The 16,923-nt window shown below is 29.0% G+C and overlaps 6 protein-coding genes and 5 non-coding genes across 11 annotated transcripts; 4 read left to right on the top strand and 7 right to left on the bottom strand. All coding sequences in view use genetic code 12, as the record gives it.

The window, feature by feature from the left end:
* Positions 1-1,848: 1,848 nt before the first annotated feature.
* Positions 1,849-3,462, top strand: NRM1 (Nrm1p; the record flags this gene model as incomplete). Its single annotated transcript, XM_002550045.1, has 1 exon — positions 1,849-3,462. The coding sequence occupies one exon, from the start codon at positions 1,849-1,851 to the stop codon at positions 3,460-3,462; it is 1,614 nt and encodes a 537-aa protein (XP_002550091.1).
* A 172-nt stretch (positions 3,463-3,634) lies between these two features.
* On the bottom strand, positions 3,635-5,371 carry CTRG_04387 (uncharacterized protein; the record flags this gene model as incomplete). Its single annotated transcript, XM_002550044.1, has 1 exon — positions 3,635-5,371. The coding sequence occupies one exon, from the start codon at positions 5,369-5,371 to the stop codon at positions 3,635-3,637; it is 1,737 nt and encodes a 578-aa protein (XP_002550090.1).
* Positions 5,372-5,744: 373 nt separating this feature from the next.
* Positions 5,745-6,716, bottom strand: CTRG_04386 (uncharacterized protein; the record flags this gene model as incomplete). Its single annotated transcript, XM_002550043.1, has 1 exon — positions 5,745-6,716. The coding sequence occupies one exon, from the start codon at positions 6,714-6,716 to the stop codon at positions 5,745-5,747; it is 972 nt and encodes a 323-aa protein (XP_002550089.1).
* Positions 6,717-7,026: 310 nt separating this feature from the next.
* Positions 7,027-7,099, top strand: CTRG_06315. Its single transcript has one exon. It is a non-coding gene; the product is annotated as a tRNA-Ala (tRNA).
* Positions 7,100-7,498: 399 nt separating this feature from the next.
* CTRG_06316 lies at positions 7,499-7,572 on the top strand. The gene has a single exon. It is a non-coding gene; the product is annotated as a tRNA-Ala (tRNA).
* Positions 7,573-7,963: 391 nt separating this feature from the next.
* On the bottom strand, positions 7,964-8,057 carry CTRG_06303. The gene has a single exon. It is a non-coding gene; the product is annotated as a tRNA-Pro (tRNA).
* Positions 8,058-8,311: 254 nt separating this feature from the next.
* CTRG_04385 (uncharacterized protein) lies at positions 8,312-10,438 on the bottom strand (the record flags this gene model as incomplete). The annotated part of the gene is made up of 1 exon (XM_002550042.1): positions 8,312-10,438. One exon carries the CDS (start codon positions 10,436-10,438, stop codon positions 8,312-8,314), a length of 2,127 nt encoding a protein of 708 aa, XP_002550088.1.
* Positions 10,439-10,942: 504 nt separating this feature from the next.
* CTRG_06302 lies at positions 10,943-11,015 on the bottom strand. The gene has a single exon. It is a non-coding gene; the product is annotated as a tRNA-Ala (tRNA).
* Positions 11,016-12,992: 1,977 nt separating this feature from the next.
* On the top strand, positions 12,993-13,086 carry CTRG_06317. Its single transcript has one exon. It is a non-coding gene; the product is annotated as a tRNA-Pro (tRNA).
* A 143-nt stretch (positions 13,087-13,229) lies between these two features.
* CMP1 (calcineurin catalytic subunit A) lies at positions 13,230-15,002 on the bottom strand (the record flags this gene model as incomplete). Its single annotated transcript, XM_002550041.1, has 1 exon — positions 13,230-15,002. The coding sequence occupies one exon, from the start codon at positions 15,000-15,002 to the stop codon at positions 13,230-13,232; it is 1,773 nt and encodes a 590-aa protein (XP_002550087.1).
* Positions 15,003-15,394: 392 nt separating this feature from the next.
* On the bottom strand, positions 15,395-16,783 carry SPE1 (ornithine decarboxylase; the record flags this gene model as incomplete). Its single annotated transcript, XM_002550040.1, has 1 exon — positions 15,395-16,783. The coding sequence occupies one exon, from the start codon at positions 16,781-16,783 to the stop codon at positions 15,395-15,397; it is 1,389 nt and encodes a 462-aa protein (XP_002550086.1).
* Between the last annotated feature and the right edge of the window lie 140 nt (positions 16,784-16,923).

Here is a 16,923-nt window from a genome sequence, read left to right as displayed (position 1 = left end):
GTTATGTCGTACTCGATTTCAAACTCATCATTCTTGATCCACGTTAGAATTAGCCTTCCTTTGTTTTCTCTCCTTTCTATCCATGAATAGGATAGATGTCCCAATGGTGGTATTTAAGCTCATTATCGAGTTGGTGAATCACCCGTGTCATGTCGCGAAATGGAAACTCAATAATAAAAGCATTTACATAACAAAGAAAAACACGACACTCGCAACAAAGGAAAAAACTTTGAATCTTTTTTTTTTTTAGTTGAATTTAAATTTTTAGTTTTTTTTATTTTTTTGCGCGCGTCTCGATTTTTTTTTTGGTTTGTTTAATTTGGGTTTGGCTGCAATTTACAAGTCGTGTAATTATTGCCAATTAGTAAACATTTTGGTTGAAAAGAGTTCGTGTCGTAATTACAGAACTTTCTTCTTCTTTACAGCCTTTCATTCAACCATTGAATCATGAATTGAGGGATGGGCGTATGAATGGATGTAATTTCAAATGATGACCATATCAATGGATTGTTTCTGAAATGTAACAGATAAGGAATTACTAGAGATCCTTTTTCAGTGCAAAATCAAAATATTATTGTAACATTCAAGATCCTTTTTTTTTATTTTTTATTTTTTTTTTTGAACTTTTGGTTGCTCAAGAATTAGAGAGAGCCCTCTCCCCAAAATAACAAAATAAATAACAAATAACAGTCGGCTAATATTCACACTCACATACTGTACTGTACTATACTGTACAGACACAGTTATACATTACATCACATCTGGTTAATTATTGGAGACATGCTTACTGTTTATGTAATTGTCCATAAATAGCCAACTGCACTTTCAAACAAGACCAATCAATATGAAACGCAATACATGTCTTTCTGTCTCTCGGTCTCTCCCTGTGTGTGTGTGTACAGTAGATAAATTTAAATCTCTCAAAGCACATTGTTCTGTTGCTGCTGTCTTGGATTAGTTTGTTTTCGATTTATTACTTTATGGTAAAAGGGATTTTTTTATAATTTGGTTTAACCTTCTGTTTATGTTGATTTTCTTTCTCTTTTTTTTTTCTTGTTAGATACGGAGTCCCTTATTTTTTTTTTCTTTTGTTGATGTTCACACTACAATTAGTAAACATTAATCTTTAATAAAACCTGGATAATCTCCTTTCAAATACCATAGCCAAACTCTTCTTAAGATCAACCTTGTAAATGTAAGTGTTGATGGTGATTTGATTTGATGTGAATGTGGAAAGTACACGCAAGTCACGTTCACGCAGAATAAATTTTAATTGCAAAAAAAACAAAAAAAAATTTTCTTTCTTTTACGCTGTGCGAATGTTTATGTTTACAATTGTTCCCGATTGGGGAAAGGGTAACAAAAAACGCCAATACCCTAACACTAACACTAACACTAAGGTTAACAAAACCTCTTGTCCTATGTAATAATCTCTCATACTTAATACTTAATACTTAATACTTAATACTTAATACTTAATCACCAACTTATTTCCCTACAATCCAAAAACAAGCGACCCAAAAATTTTTCATCCTTCTTCTTTTTTTGTTTTTTTTATTTATTTATTTATTTCAACTTTCTTCTTCTTTCAACTGTTTATCCAACTTGTATCTTTTGGTTTACTTCAATTACATATCAATACTCAATTGATATCCTCTTATAACTCGTTTGCATTTAATACCCATACAGACAAACAAAAAAAAAAAAAGAAGAGAAACAGTCCTCTCCTCAAAAAAAGAATTATTCACGTCTTAAATTTTGTTTTTTTTTATTACCACTTTTTCATTCAGTCATCTGATATATAACAAAAAAGTTCATTTAGTTTGCATTTAATCATTGTTTTCAATCATGTCCGTTACTACTAATAGAATTGCATTATCAACTATCAAGGATTCCCATTTGAATTCTACTTCAACTTCTCCAAATAGTACTCCTACTAAAGATAGAAAGAAATCAAGACCAACTTTATTCAACAGTATCAGAAAACCAATAAACAACAATTCCATCTCATTTGCAAGATCTTCAACTGATTTAATTTCAAAATCTTTTGCCCTTTCAAACTCTGCAACTACTTTAAATTTAAACAAAAAATTTTCTCCTTTAAGAGCTGTTAGTTTTTCAAATTATAGATCCACTTCTACTAAATCCAATTCAGGTTTAAAACTTCAATCAACTAATGACGCGTTCAAGAATGATTCTGTTGGTTTAGCCGCTACTAAATTGAAATTAAAATTACAATTGGCCTATTATAAAGTTCAACAATCTAAAGAAACGCGTCTTAAATCTTTAAAATATTCCTCAAATAATACTAGACAATATCATTCACCAAAATCAGGTAATTATAAATCAACTTCAATTAAACTAAATTCAGTTATTGCTTCATTAGAAAGTCCTCCAACTTCTGCTAAAAATTCTCCTGTTTTTAATAATTCTGCTTGTTCAACCGCTACCAATACCGGTCCTTTCAATTCTCCTGACTATCATTCTATTATTCAACCTTTACCAACTCCACCTGATCAACAACAGAAACAACAAAAACAAACAACACCTACTATTTTAAGTTATTCTCATTCAATCAATGTTAACTTAAATGCCACTCCTCGTCATAGATCAATCATTGATAGTTATCCAACAAAATCCAAATTAAATAAAATTGCAAATAAAAAAGGTACTGCAAAAAGAAGTCAAAAACTTAAATTATTCCAAATTAGAAAAAACTCTGTGTTTTATAATGCTAATCAAAAGAAATTACCTTTGATTCAAAAGCAAGATCAATATGGTTTAGATATTGTTAACCATACTACTTCTTTCAATAACAAGAATAATACTACCCCTTCTTCTTCTCAAGGTAACAATAATAATAATTCACAAGGTGTGGTTAACTTTTCATTCATCAACTATCCAAATAGCCAAGAGTCAAATAATCACTTACCTTCAATAATTCTCAACCCTCCATCATCATCATCTTCTTCTACAACTACCAACAACACATCAAACACAACGTCATCATCTGCATATCTTAAACATCATGAACGTAAAACTAGTTTACCATCAATTAATAAAATCTTGAAAACACCTATCAAAAGAGCAAACTCAATGAGACCACCTTCACAATTCCTGTATCAAAAATCATTCAACGAAGCTGCACCATTAGTTGTTCCAGGTTCTCAATCTCAAGGTAATTCAAATGATGAAACTATCATTGATGAAGATAATGAGTTGACAATTATACAAAATACTACTATTAATAACACTACTATTGATCAAAATGCTACCATTGAAGTAAATGATGATGATGAAGAAGATGCTCATAACAATAACGATAAACTATCATCAAGAAAGAATCAACAAAATGATGAAGATATTCTTACTTCTTCACCAATACATAATCAACAATTTACAACTCCAAATAAATTTAGTGTTGCTAAATCTTTATTACAACTTGGTGGTCATAGAATGTAATTATTTCAGACCCTTTTAGTACTCCATTATTTCTTTCGTTATCGTTTATATAAATATCGATGTGTATTATTATCATCAACTAGCTAATTTGTATTTTATTTCTTCATTTATTAATGTTTATCATTATACATATATATATATATACACTTTTTGTAATGCATAAATAATATAATCAAACAACTAATGAATTGCTCATACTTGGTAACATCGAATGAGCTTCAATATTTAAATTACCATCTTCAATAATACCTTCTTCAATACAATTTTGAATAATTTTATCCCAATTACTATTAATAACAAAATATAATTGACTTAAACTAACAAACATCAAAGCAATTAACATACCTAACCAAAGACCAATTAATTTATAATTTAAAATAAATGCAAAAATATAAGCAATTGGTAAAGCTAATAAATAATAACCAATCAAATTCATTATTCCACCAATCATTTGTCTACCTTGACCTCTTAATATACCTGCAGTGGCACATGATAAACAATCATTAATTTGATAAATTGAACCAATAATTAATACTTTTTTAGCTAATTCAATAACTCGTTCATCAGTAGTATATAATTTAACAAAAAAATCTCGAAATGTAAATAATATTGAACAATTGAATAATCCTAATAATATAGATAAATAAATTGTTGCTTTTGTAGTTATAATTGAAGATTTTTTAGATGCTGCTCCAATATACCATGCAATTCTAGTACCTGAAGCAATTGATAAAGCAAATGGAATTTGATAAAATATAACACAAGTGGTACTTATAATTGATTGAGCAGCTAATGTAAAAGTACCAAATTTAGCAGCTTCAAATGTAATTATTTCAAATGCAAACCATTCTGCTTCAATCATTAAAACACCAGGTATTGAAAGATTAATCATTCTTGACCAATTTGTGAAAAATACAGAACTAAAATATGATGATGTTTTGGGTAAACATTGATAACCATTAATGAAATAAATATAACCTAATAATGATAAACACATTATCCAATTGGTTATAACAACAGAAATAGGAGCACCAATAAAACCTAAACCAATTGATTTATCCCAAACCAATAAATAATTCAATAAACCATTTAATGGAGCACAAATACATAAAACAATAGTACTTGCATGGAAAATTCCTTGACTTTGTAAGAAATGTTTACCATTTTCAAAAATTATAAATCCTGGTATACCTAAACTTAAAATTTTTAAATATTGACTTGCTAATTGACACATTTTTTCATTATCTTCATCATTTCCAATTATTTTAATCAACAAGGGATAACTTCCCCAAATCCATAATATAGCCATTGGAATAAATAATAATAATAATAAATAAGTACATCTAATAAAATGAATTCCAACAGAATTAAAATCTTTTTTACCAAATGATTGAGCACATAAAGTATCTAAACAAGTACTAACTCCTTGAATAATTGCATATCCTGATATATTAGCAGTCATTGAAGATAAACTAATTGCTGCTAATTCATTACTACCTAATTTTCCAACACTAAATACACTTGCTACAGTTAATGAATATTGTAATAAAAATGTTATAATTAAAGGAATTGAAAATTGTGAAATTTTAATAAATTCAGAATAAATTGTTGTTTTTGGTTCTGGTGGTAAGTTTTGTTGATTGGATATTATTTCTTGAATTGTATTATGTGATCTAGTAGAAATATTAGATATTGTTCTACCTAACGTGTTTCCATCCAAAATTGTTGATTGATGTTGATTATGATGTTGAAAATTGAATGATTTAGGAAAATTCTCATTGGATATAGTTGATGCAGCTATTGATTGTCTTCTATGTTGAACATAAGATATGATTTCATTCTCATCGATATCCTCATTTCTTGAAATCAGTGGATTAAGTAATGAAGTTCTTTCGTTTGTATCGGACATGATTTATATCGATGATAATGATGATGATGATAGTTCTGTGATAGAGAAAAAGATTTTTCGTTCAACAATGTGAAAAACTTTAATTATAATGAAATAATTTTATATTTTATATGAGTCGAGTTGAGTTGAGTATCATAACCTATACAATGATTTACTTATGAACAAACATCATTATGACAATGATTTGTTCTTCTTATCTTATTATTGGATTTATTCATTGACTCTTATTGTTGTCTGTTATCTTATCAGTTGATCATTTCTATTAATTTAAAGTTGCGAAATCGTTAAATCCCCCCCACGAGGTAAATCAATCCCGCTCACGTGACCATGTTGCGTCATTGCGCATTATCCAATTTATATATATATATTCAACTTATACATCATTGATTACTTTCCCAATATATTTAATATGATCCTCCATTGAGTACTCAAATTTATTATTGAAATCAATAGTTTGTTCCAACTGATTGATCTTGACTTCATTATTAAATTTATTCTTTATAATCATTTGAAATATAAATGCTTCTAAATCAATTGAATTCTCATCAATTTGAAGGATATCATAAATGGTATTGATTTTGATTAATGTGAAATAATTTGATAATTTAATAATGTTGTTTTCAATTATATTTAAGTATAAATTATCAATATTCATATAATTTTTAATTAATTTAAAATACCCATTATTAAAATCATAATTTATAATTTGTTCAAATGAATTTTTAAATACAAATGGATTATTTATAATTGTTTGATTAATAATTTCAAATATTTCATGATTATAATTATCAATTTTTAAATTATCATTTAAATAATTCAATATATTACCGTTTCTAAAATCATAACAATTTATTAAATAAAGTTGTAAAATTTTTAAATTTATTCTTTTTATAAAATCTTCAAATTCTGATTCATTTTTAGGAATACCATTAATAATTAATAATTTTTTATTTATTAAATCAATAAAATTTTCATAATTTAAATCTTTAATTAAATATTGATAATCACTTTGTAAATCAGGTAATTTAATTTTAATAAACCAACTTTTAAAATCTTTTAAATCATGTTTATATCCAATCATCTTCTTATTAATCCCACTAATCAATTCTCCAATTATATTTTTACCTCCTTCTTCTTCCTCTCCATTATAGTTAATAATTAATAATTCAATTTTAATTAATTCAATAATATATCGATACTTGAAATCTGAAGTTATTGAAGATGGAAATATTGAAAGTAATTCAGATTTAGTTAATTGATTTAATATATTATATAAACATTCAATTTTATTTTTATCATTTATCCTTTCATCATTGATGATTTCTAAGATTTGTTTACTTGTCATTTGTAAATGTCGAGTTGTGGAGTTTGAACAAGGTGTTGGCGATTAAGTGTAATTTTTTTTTTTTTTCTTTCCGTTCCCATTTTTCTAAATACTATCTCGTCAATTAAACAAAGTCATCAACAAGGGTAAATCAGACCAGGAAACAACAAGAAAGTGAAAATATGTAATAATGGTGAGTTGTAAATCATATTATACTATATTCTATTCATCTAATATCATATATCTTACAGGCAACTAGTCCTCCACGGAGTTTTTTTCCATCAACCCTATTAGTGTCAAAAACAGGACAGTTTTAATGATATAACAGACTGGGCGTGTGGCGTAGTTGGTAGCGCGTTTGCCTTGCAAGCAAAAGGTCATGAGTTCGACTCTTATCTCGTCCATTTTGAAATTTTTTTTATCACTGATTATTTGTAACCGCTAGTGATATTTTTTTTTTTGATAGCACTTAATGGATAATGGAATATGAGTAGCCTCTATGGATGGTTGGTATGAAGTGTATGGAGTGTAATCCTGAATACTTGGTTTTTAATAAGTTAAAATCATATCGAACTTGTATTGTAAGAGATACGTAATTCTGGTTCTTGAACTGCGTCATAATTGTCGACTTTTAGAATATTACTATGGATAAACAGTGGTCTATTGGGCATTTATAAAAAAAATATATATAGATATATCTATCTTAATGGTTCTTCTCTCAGTGTAAAATATATTTAACAGAGTTGATTCACGTGAGTTTGATATAGTTTCTAAAATGTGCACTAAAAAACAAACAAGAAATTGGGCGTGTGGCGTAGTTTGGTAGCGCGTTCCCTTAGCATGGGAAAGGTCATGAGTTCGACTCTTATCTCGTCCATAAGATTTCTTTTTTTATTTCAAATCGACTATTAATAAAGTTATAGTTGGTTTCATTTTTTCTTGTATTTAGATTAATTTTATGAGTCTCTCTCAACATTAATGCCGTATGACAGTGAAAGTTAAGTACTAATCAGTTGTCATTTTTTTTATTGTGAAATCAAAGAATATATTACGCAAATTTTTACATTCCTTTTACAGATGGTAATAGAAGAAACAAAAGGAAAGTATGATCTCAGTATATGAGTTGTGATAGAATCCCACCATATGTCAAGTCTCCCAGATCAAATAGCCAAACCTGGTAATGATTATTCTCAAATAAATTTGTTATGTTTTTATTTTGGACTACCTTTTCAAAAAAGTGCAGAAAAAAATGGCAAAAAAAATAAATCGGGGCAAACGGGGAATTGAACCCCGGGCCTCCTCGAATTTTATGTTTAAGTCTTTAAACCCAAACGAGGAATCATACCACTAGACCATTCGCCCTTTTCGATGTTTGCTTAAACTACCTGGTTTTTGACTATGTATAATAATTAACAAGGTTTGGTAAATTTATAATTATTTTCTAATTCGAAATGATGTTTATTTCTTCAAATGATTATTAATTACTATAGCTTTTGGTCATCTTCAATGACTTGATATTTGAATTGGTGGTAATTTGTATTACATTTATTTTATTCAAATTTTGTAAATTATTTCAACAAAATATGATGTGAATTCTATACAAACCTAAACAACTTCTAATTTCTAAGACATTTTTGCATATCATCAGAATAAAATGAAGTAACAATACAATAATTCTCATTATAACATTGATTAGAGACAACCGTACCATTTTGACAATTAGCAACACTTGGACCAAATCTATATTGTAAATTAGTGAATTTTTGATTAAACTCGATGTTACTTTGATTTTTCAATGGAGTAACAACATAATTATGCCAAAAAGTAGCATTCAATGGAGCCCTAGCTGGCCATGTTCCCTCTGGATCATATAAATCTCTAGCAGAATATTCAAATTTCCAGACAGGTTCAGCACCACCATTGACAAAAGTTTCATTCAACAAAGTATAATAATTGTATGAATTAATAATATTAAAACTTTCATTTTCAACTTCATAATATCTCCAACCTGGATTTAATCTAGTTAATGGAGAAACAGATTGCACATTCCATGTCATGTTAATAATATCTTCAACTTCTTGGGATGAATTGGATGAATACAATATCAGGAATCTATCTTTATGAGTATGACCAACAAAAATGTTAGCAATGGTATATGGAGAGAACCTTTCAACAATCTTACCAAAAATTCTAGATGCTATTGGCAAAGTGTCATAATCACCCAGGGGAATATGAGTAACGATCCATACCCTTTGTCCTTTTCTTTCACTGGCTAAAAGTTCATCAACCAAAAAACTCCATTGGCCGAATAAGTCAGCTTCAGTTGTATGGTTGATGTAACTCCACAAGTTTTTTTGATAGAACGCATTGGAGTTCAACCCAATCACTTTCAAACCACGGTTTGTTACATACAGAAAACCAGCATAGTGACTTTTGAGCTCATTAACATCCTTCTGATCAAACCATTCATTGTACACCCACAAGTCAACCAACTCATCAACTGCACCATTGTATCCTTGATTATTGTTGAATCTTTGAGGAATAAGTTGTCCATAGTTAAAATTGATTTCATGATTTCCTAATACGGACAAAACTGGAAGTGATCCAAGAATCTTTTTGATAGCACCAAATGTTTTAAAAGCAACAGATTTAGCATATTCTGGGGTTCTTCTCAAAAGTAAATGATCAACAGAATCTCCATTGAAAATTGAGAATTCAAAATTAACATCTTGATGGACTTTATTCATATTTATCAATGAATTGTTCATTAATAATTCAGGAGAATCTGCTAAATAAGCACCAAATGGTGTTGCTGGTGAATTCTTGAAATTCCATCCACGATATTTAGGATAGTCATAATATTCACCTTTGATATACTCATTATTCTCGTTATAATGTGCATCAGGATAGAAGGATAAATCAAAATTAGTCAAGTTTGGATTGAATGATTTATAATAATCAGTGAAATTATAATCTTGAGATGGTAGCTCTTGGTTGAAAGATTCTGGGATACCACATGGAGTAGTAGTGCAATTAGATTCAGTACCAACATAATATCTTGGCTGCAAATGAATATCACTGAAATGCAAGACATTAAAAGTTTCAGAATTATTAGTGTATTTAGGTTCATAATAATGATGTGGTTGTTTTGCAGGCCACCATTGAGAAACACCAAACAATTCCTCAACATCGGGAGTTTCTGGTAAATTACAAGCACGTCTATCTTTGTAGAAACAATAATACTCTAAATCTAAATCATTTGAAACATTCAAATTTTTTAATACTCTTAAGAAATCATTATCAAAGAAGTTGAGTCCACCAGCACGTCTAATACCAGAATCAAAATCATCATTGTATTTCTTCTCATTCTCAAAATCATTTGAAATAAAGAAATCAACTTGATTACATCTAGATTGAGTATTATTATTGACAACCAAACAATGCTTAAACAACAACAAACTAACTAAATGAGATTGATCAGGATATTCATCAATCAAGGATCCACCATATCTCATTCTATATTTACATTGATCACAACGAGTACTATTGTAATTAGTCAAATTTTTCAAATGAACATTAATAAAATCAATTTCTGAATCAGTTAAATAATTATAGATCATATCAACTGAATTTTCACGTTTAGATAATTCAGATTGAATTTGTAAATTTTCATATCCTGGTACTGTACCAGCTTGAATAATTGTTGCAATTCCCACAACCAAAATCACAATCAGAACCAACATTTTTTTTTTATCTATTATTGGAGAATTACTATTAAGAATACCCAAACAAAATTGAACAAAGCATATAGTATTTATAGTTTTTTTTATCTCTTCACGACTTTTCTACCATTGATGAACTCAATTAATTAGATTAGTAATATTGATATTACCATGATATATAGTCCAGCACACGTGTTTTTATAATCATAAATTAATCATTGCCAATTGCAAAATTATCGTTGTACCAATTGTAAACTTTCTTTATTGTGTCAGTTGTAATATTAAACAAAACAAACAAAAACAAATAAAAAAAGCTTAACTACTTTGAAAGTTCTCTGAAAATGGTAATCCCATTGGTTCTGAACTATGATATCTGAATATTTTCATGTTACACTGAATAGGTTAGAAGAGTAATCTCAAACGGAAATGGAGAACATCTTCACTAAGTAGCATAATTTATTCAGAAGCAGAAAAAAAACTCGGATATCAAACAAAAACGAGTTAAAGTTGCAAAAAAAAGAAAACTGGACGAGATAAGAGTCGAACTCATGACCTTTCCCATGCTAAGGGAACGCGCTACCAACTACGCCACACGCCCTGTTTTGTTGAAATTGGAAAATGAAATGTTAAGTAAGTTGTGAAAATTGAACCAACATCTAATCGATTCAAAAGATTGGTAATAATTAATATAGATATATTTATGGACATGTTCGATATACAGAACAATAGAGTCAAAAGATTACTACAACATATTAAAGTCGAATAACACACATGCACAGAAAAACTCATATATATATTAAGAACAAAGATAAATTAAAACTCTGCTAGAATCAAAAATCAAAGTTAGTAGAATGTGATATGCAGGAATGGAATTTATATAATCACGTGCCCAATTTAGGTGCGGAATTAATCTCTTGCTAATAAATAATAAGTTAAGTTTTCTTATTTTATATTTGTATATGTTTATAATAGAAAATATTCAATTCAGTCATTTTCACTATGCATCAACTTCAATCAATTATCTTAATGGTTAATCAGATTCTCAGTCGTCAGGAGATGTAAAGGTATTTTCTATCAAAAAGAAAAAGAAAAAGAGCAATAAAATTAGTTTTTCGGTTTTCCAACGAAGGGAAAAATTATCCACTTTAAATAGTTTTGCCCATTTTCAATGAGTACACAGAAATCTCTAGTTCAACATGAAATACACATTGTCGTTAGTGTATACATTTCTACAATCAGAAAGCTCCAATCTACACACACATAAAAAAAACAAAACAAAATAAAATTTATATTGAATAATAATCGAAAATGCTATAATAATAACTATTTATATTGAGTTAGTAGATATCAAATCAAACAGTAGAAAAAAAGAAAAAAATTCTCTGCCGATTTCAAAAGCATTATGCTAAAAATAATATTTACAAGGTACATGCTGGGGTATTAAAGCAAGAAAGAGATAAATTCAATCCTAAAGAATAATAAAATTTTATATACAGTGTTTCTACTTTCAGTTCGTACCAAGTTCAAAGAAATTATTAATACTAGTGCGACAATTTAATTCATAGTAAGGGAGATTAATTGTTCATAGTAAGTGGAGTCAAAATGTTCACACTAGGGGAAATAATACTTTCAAACTAGCTGCCCTTTTTTGTTCATATCATATATCATACATTTTTAGTATGAACAAATAGAGGTCACGTAATATGAACATTTTTTGCGCACTAGTATCAAATATATTGACCGCCTTAATATGAACTTTTCTTTGCAAATAGTGCAAATAATTTTGACTCACTGATCTGAAAATTATGCTCAAACTAGCGCGAAATAAAACTGCAACGACTGTATTGCATTGTGAAAAAGGAGGAAATTCATCTATTTATATACACTTCATTCTCGGCTGAGAAATGAGCGATACAGAATTCACCAAATAAAAAAAAAAAAAGAAATATCATGTGATTTCCACTTGATTATGCCGATATAAATCACCATTGATATTACAAGATTGATAATCAACAAACTGGTCAATAGATAAATTAGCTACAAAATATGATAGTAACAAAAATGAAACAAGATAATATATATTGATTTTAATGAATACTATAAAAAATTAGTGTGCTAGAATTATTTCATGATTATTAGTAGTTTTAATGTAACAGACTTCAAGGCACCTTTTCTAAAACGTTCAAGATATCATCAAAGACATTCCATCGTCAAATTCATACCTACCAAGGAACGGAATTTAATGGACCCGAATTCCAATTCAAATTTATGGTAAAAGAAGAAAGTAGTAAATTCACTTGAACTTTTTTTTTTTCCACTTTCCCTCAACATTTATCTGATTTTTTTTCATGTCATGTAAAACTATCCAATCACCAAGGAGATTATTCAACTTGAACTTTAATTGAATAATAAAATCTATAGAAACAATCCATAATCTATTAAACTTATAATATGTCACAGTTCTAATAAGCCATAATCAATACATCATATACTAAAAGAAAGGATACTATATAGCATTTATATTAGTTGTTTCACGGATAGTAGAAATTACGGATTTTTAAGCAAACATCGAAAAGGGCGAATGGTCTAGTGGTATGATTCCTCGTTTGGGTTTAAGAACTTAAACATAAAATTCGAGGAGGCCCGGGGTTCAATTCCCCGTTTGCCCCGATTTATTTTTTTGCCATTTTTTTCTGCTGCATTCGTTTGCCACGAACAATTTTTTATTTTTTTATTTTTTTTTTTGATTTTCTTCTACACAGATATTCATTTCACTAATCGTTCGTATCTATATTAAACACTAAAAAAAAACCTAATTATTTGATAATTTTCTAATCAATCTTTGAAATACAGGTCCACTATTTTGTTGATTTTCAATTTGTTGTCTTATTCTTTGATTCTTTTCTTGCTGTAATTTCTTCATATCTTCTTGAGAAGGAGGTAAAGCTTCATTGACTCTATCAGCAGCTTTAGCTTCTTCAAATGAATTAATTGTACTTAATAAACTGTCAGCACCATGTAACAAAGATCCTTTGGGCAAGATACCACTGTTTAATTGTTTTAAATGAGCAACATTCTCTTGTTCTTCTCGTAAAACTTGAAACATACGGGACATTTTACCAATGGCAATGATTTTATTACGTAATGCTTGTCTCTTTTCTTCTAAAGTCAAATCTTCATCTTCATCTTTAAGTACTTCATTTGTTCGGGTCAGTTCTGAAACTGGTTCAATTGGAGGACGAGCTCTTGGAGACACTGGAGTTTCAGCAGTTTGGATACCAATTTGAGATTCTGTGAATGGTAAATCTTCATCCAATTCTTCTTCAGTACAAACATTCAAAATAGAAACCAACATATCAGTAACTTTCTCCCCAACAAATGGTAATGACCAAGTGAAAACATCCATGAAATGAGGCAACCAATAAGGATGTGGAGAAGAATTAAATTGTCTAATGTTCATCACATTGTTTTCATATTTCAACACAGCAGCTTTATTGTTATAACTATCCAAATAATTTGGTGCACTAAACATGGTCAACAAGGAAGGAAATCCCATAGTTTTAGTTCGTTTGTACATTCTGTACCCAGCATTTTGAGCTTCATGAGCACGAATAACGGATAATAACTTAGTTCTATCCAAGAACTTACAAGCAGCTTTATATGTAAATGCATATGAACAACCTCTAACTGTATTTGTCACATATTCTTGATCCAAAGTATCTTCATCATATTCTTCAATTGGATCAGCCCATAATAAGTCACACATTAAACCTTTAGTTGGAGGTTCTCTAAATCGATGTAATCTTCTAATACTATCCAAACTTGTCAATTGTGGAGATAATCCTCCATGAACACAAAAGAATTGTTCATTCATAATAGCAGCCAAAGGTAAGGCATTAAAACTTGTAAGAGAAACTTCATATAATTGAGCCGAATATTTATGTAAACATTCATTTTTAAATGTAAAATATTCAGTTAAATGACGACATTCATGATTACCTCTCAACATCCAAAAACTATTTGGATAGGTGATTTTCAACGAATATAAATAAATCAAACACTCAATTGAAAATGATCCTCTATCAACATAATCTCCCAAAAATAAATACTTGGTACTGGCAGGATCACCACCAACTTCAAATAATTTCATCAAATCGTAATATTGTCCATGAACATCCCCACAAATAGTAACTGGGGCAGTTATACTTAATAAATTCGGTTCATTACTTAAAATTTGAGTGGCCATTTTAATGATTTTTATTGCCTGTTCTTCACGTAATCTACCTTCTTGTATAAAATGATTTTTTAAAAATTCACAATTTGGTAATCCATTAGGTAAGAAAACTTGATTATCAGTTGGTTTAAAAGTAGCTGGTGCTCTAACTGATTTGACAGCTCTTTCAACAGTTGAAATCTTTTCACCTTCTTCAGTAACATAAATGGTATAATCCCTATCTTCAACTTTGGCACAAACAGGTACGTTCTTGCTATTTTGCGCCTGGTGAGCCGATTTTGATTTCTTCTGTATCGCATTCAATGCATTATTGATTTGGTTAGTATTACGTTGAATGTTTTGATCAGACATTGTGATAATACTAAAAGGAAGGATTGTAGGAAAGGGCAATGGGTACCTAATTGATTATCACAAAATATTGTATTAAAAAACAAAGATGATGTTTTTATGAAAATCCAAAATGAATAAAGGTCACAAGAAATTTTTCTCAATTGTTAGTCAACGAAAGAAAAAAAAAATATGTCGTCGTGTTAGAAACCAAAAAAAAATAAGACAAACAATGATTATATAATCGGTTGATTTCAGTCAACTCGCGTAAGCCCTGAAAAAAAAAAGGGAAAAGCCTATGCAGACCCAAACACACGTACACTTCAAAATTAAGATCAGGAATGTGTAATTCTAGAACTACGAAAAATACACACAAATATAATTATTTTTTACAACCAGTTATAGACAACCGAAACTTAAATTGAAGAATCAACATAAAGAGTTTCAGTTTCACCAGTACTCAAACCATTGAATCTAGTACTGGCACAGCTGGTGTAAGCACCAACATTCTCAAAAAATAACCAATCTCCAACTTCAATGTTTTTGGATAATTGAACAAATGAACTAACACAATCCAATCCATCACATGTTGGACCCCATACTGAATAATTAAATCCTTTTTGATTTTGAGATTTTTCCAATAATTCTTGTTTGTAGTATAATTGGTTCTTGTTGGTTAATACATAAACCTTTGGATTTTGGTGATCAAACAAAATACAATTCAAATTACCGTAAACACCATCATTAATGTACAACATTGCTTTCACATCATTTTCATTTTCAGCTAAATCACGTCTGGCAATAACATGAGTAATTAAAGTGAATGCATTTGCAACCATAAATCTACCTGGTTCAGCAATAAACTTGATCCCATGATTGGTAGTATATTCCAATGGGAAATACTTTTCCAAAGCAAAATTAACCATCTTCGACAGTTCATTAAAAGTTCCTCTTTCAAAACCACCTCCAATATCAAGCAACTGTGGAGTGAATCCAAATTCAAACATTTTTTCAAACAATGTTTTAGAATCTTTAATTGCTTGATAAATACTGGTGAAATCTTTAGCACCAGATCCAACATGGAAGGCAACACCATGAACATTTAATCCTAATTCTTTAGCAATTGGTAAAATTTCATTGATGGCAATGGATAAATCACACCCAAACTTAGTACTCAATTGACATTGAGCAGTAGAATCATCAGTAATTAATCTAATCAAAATTTTGCAACCAGGGTGAAATTTACTAATCTTGTACAATTCATGAACATTATCAACAGTAGTCAAGTTAACATCCTGTGAATTAGCATGTCTAATAAAAGAATTGGTCTTACAAGGATTAGCATAAATGATTTTATCTGGTTGAATAGCCATTGATAAAATCAAATCAATTTCTTGTTTACTGGCACAATCAAAATTAACACCCAATGAATATAAAGTTTGTAAAACCTTCAAATTTGAGTTACATTTAACTGCATAATGAGGTTGAACAGAAGGTAAACTCTTATTCCAAATTTCAACAGATTTTTTAATTTCTCCTAAATCACAAATGAAAAATGAATCCTCATCATTTGGTAAACAATTTTCATGATCGATTTCAGAAATGTAATCAATAATTGATTTTTCAATCAATTCAATAGATTTTAAATTCTTATTTTCCAAATTTGGTTTCCCATTGGTAGTGAATGTAAAACTTCTTTTAGTTCCAATCACATCAATTGAATTTAAATTATTATCATTTTTTGTATTAACATTATCATCTTTACTTTGTAATTTAAATTCATCTTCAATAGTAATATGTTTCATAACTTGGACAACAATGGATCTTTAAATAATGGTGGTAGAAATCACGTGGAATTCTCTTTCTCTTTCTTTCTTAAAAATAATACTATAACCAATATGGTTGTGTGGGGGACTTTCTTCCTTACTAATACAACAAAAAAAAC

The sequence above is a fragment of the Candida tropicalis genome, assembly GCF_000006335.3.
Source record: "Candida tropicalis MYA-3404 genomic scaffold supercont3.6, whole genome shotgun sequence".
Classification (NCBI taxonomy): domain Eukaryota; kingdom Fungi; phylum Ascomycota; class Pichiomycetes; order Serinales; family Debaryomycetaceae; genus Candida; species Candida tropicalis.
Note: the sequence above shows the minus strand (reverse complement) of the source record. Positions and strands in the feature narration are given on the sequence as shown.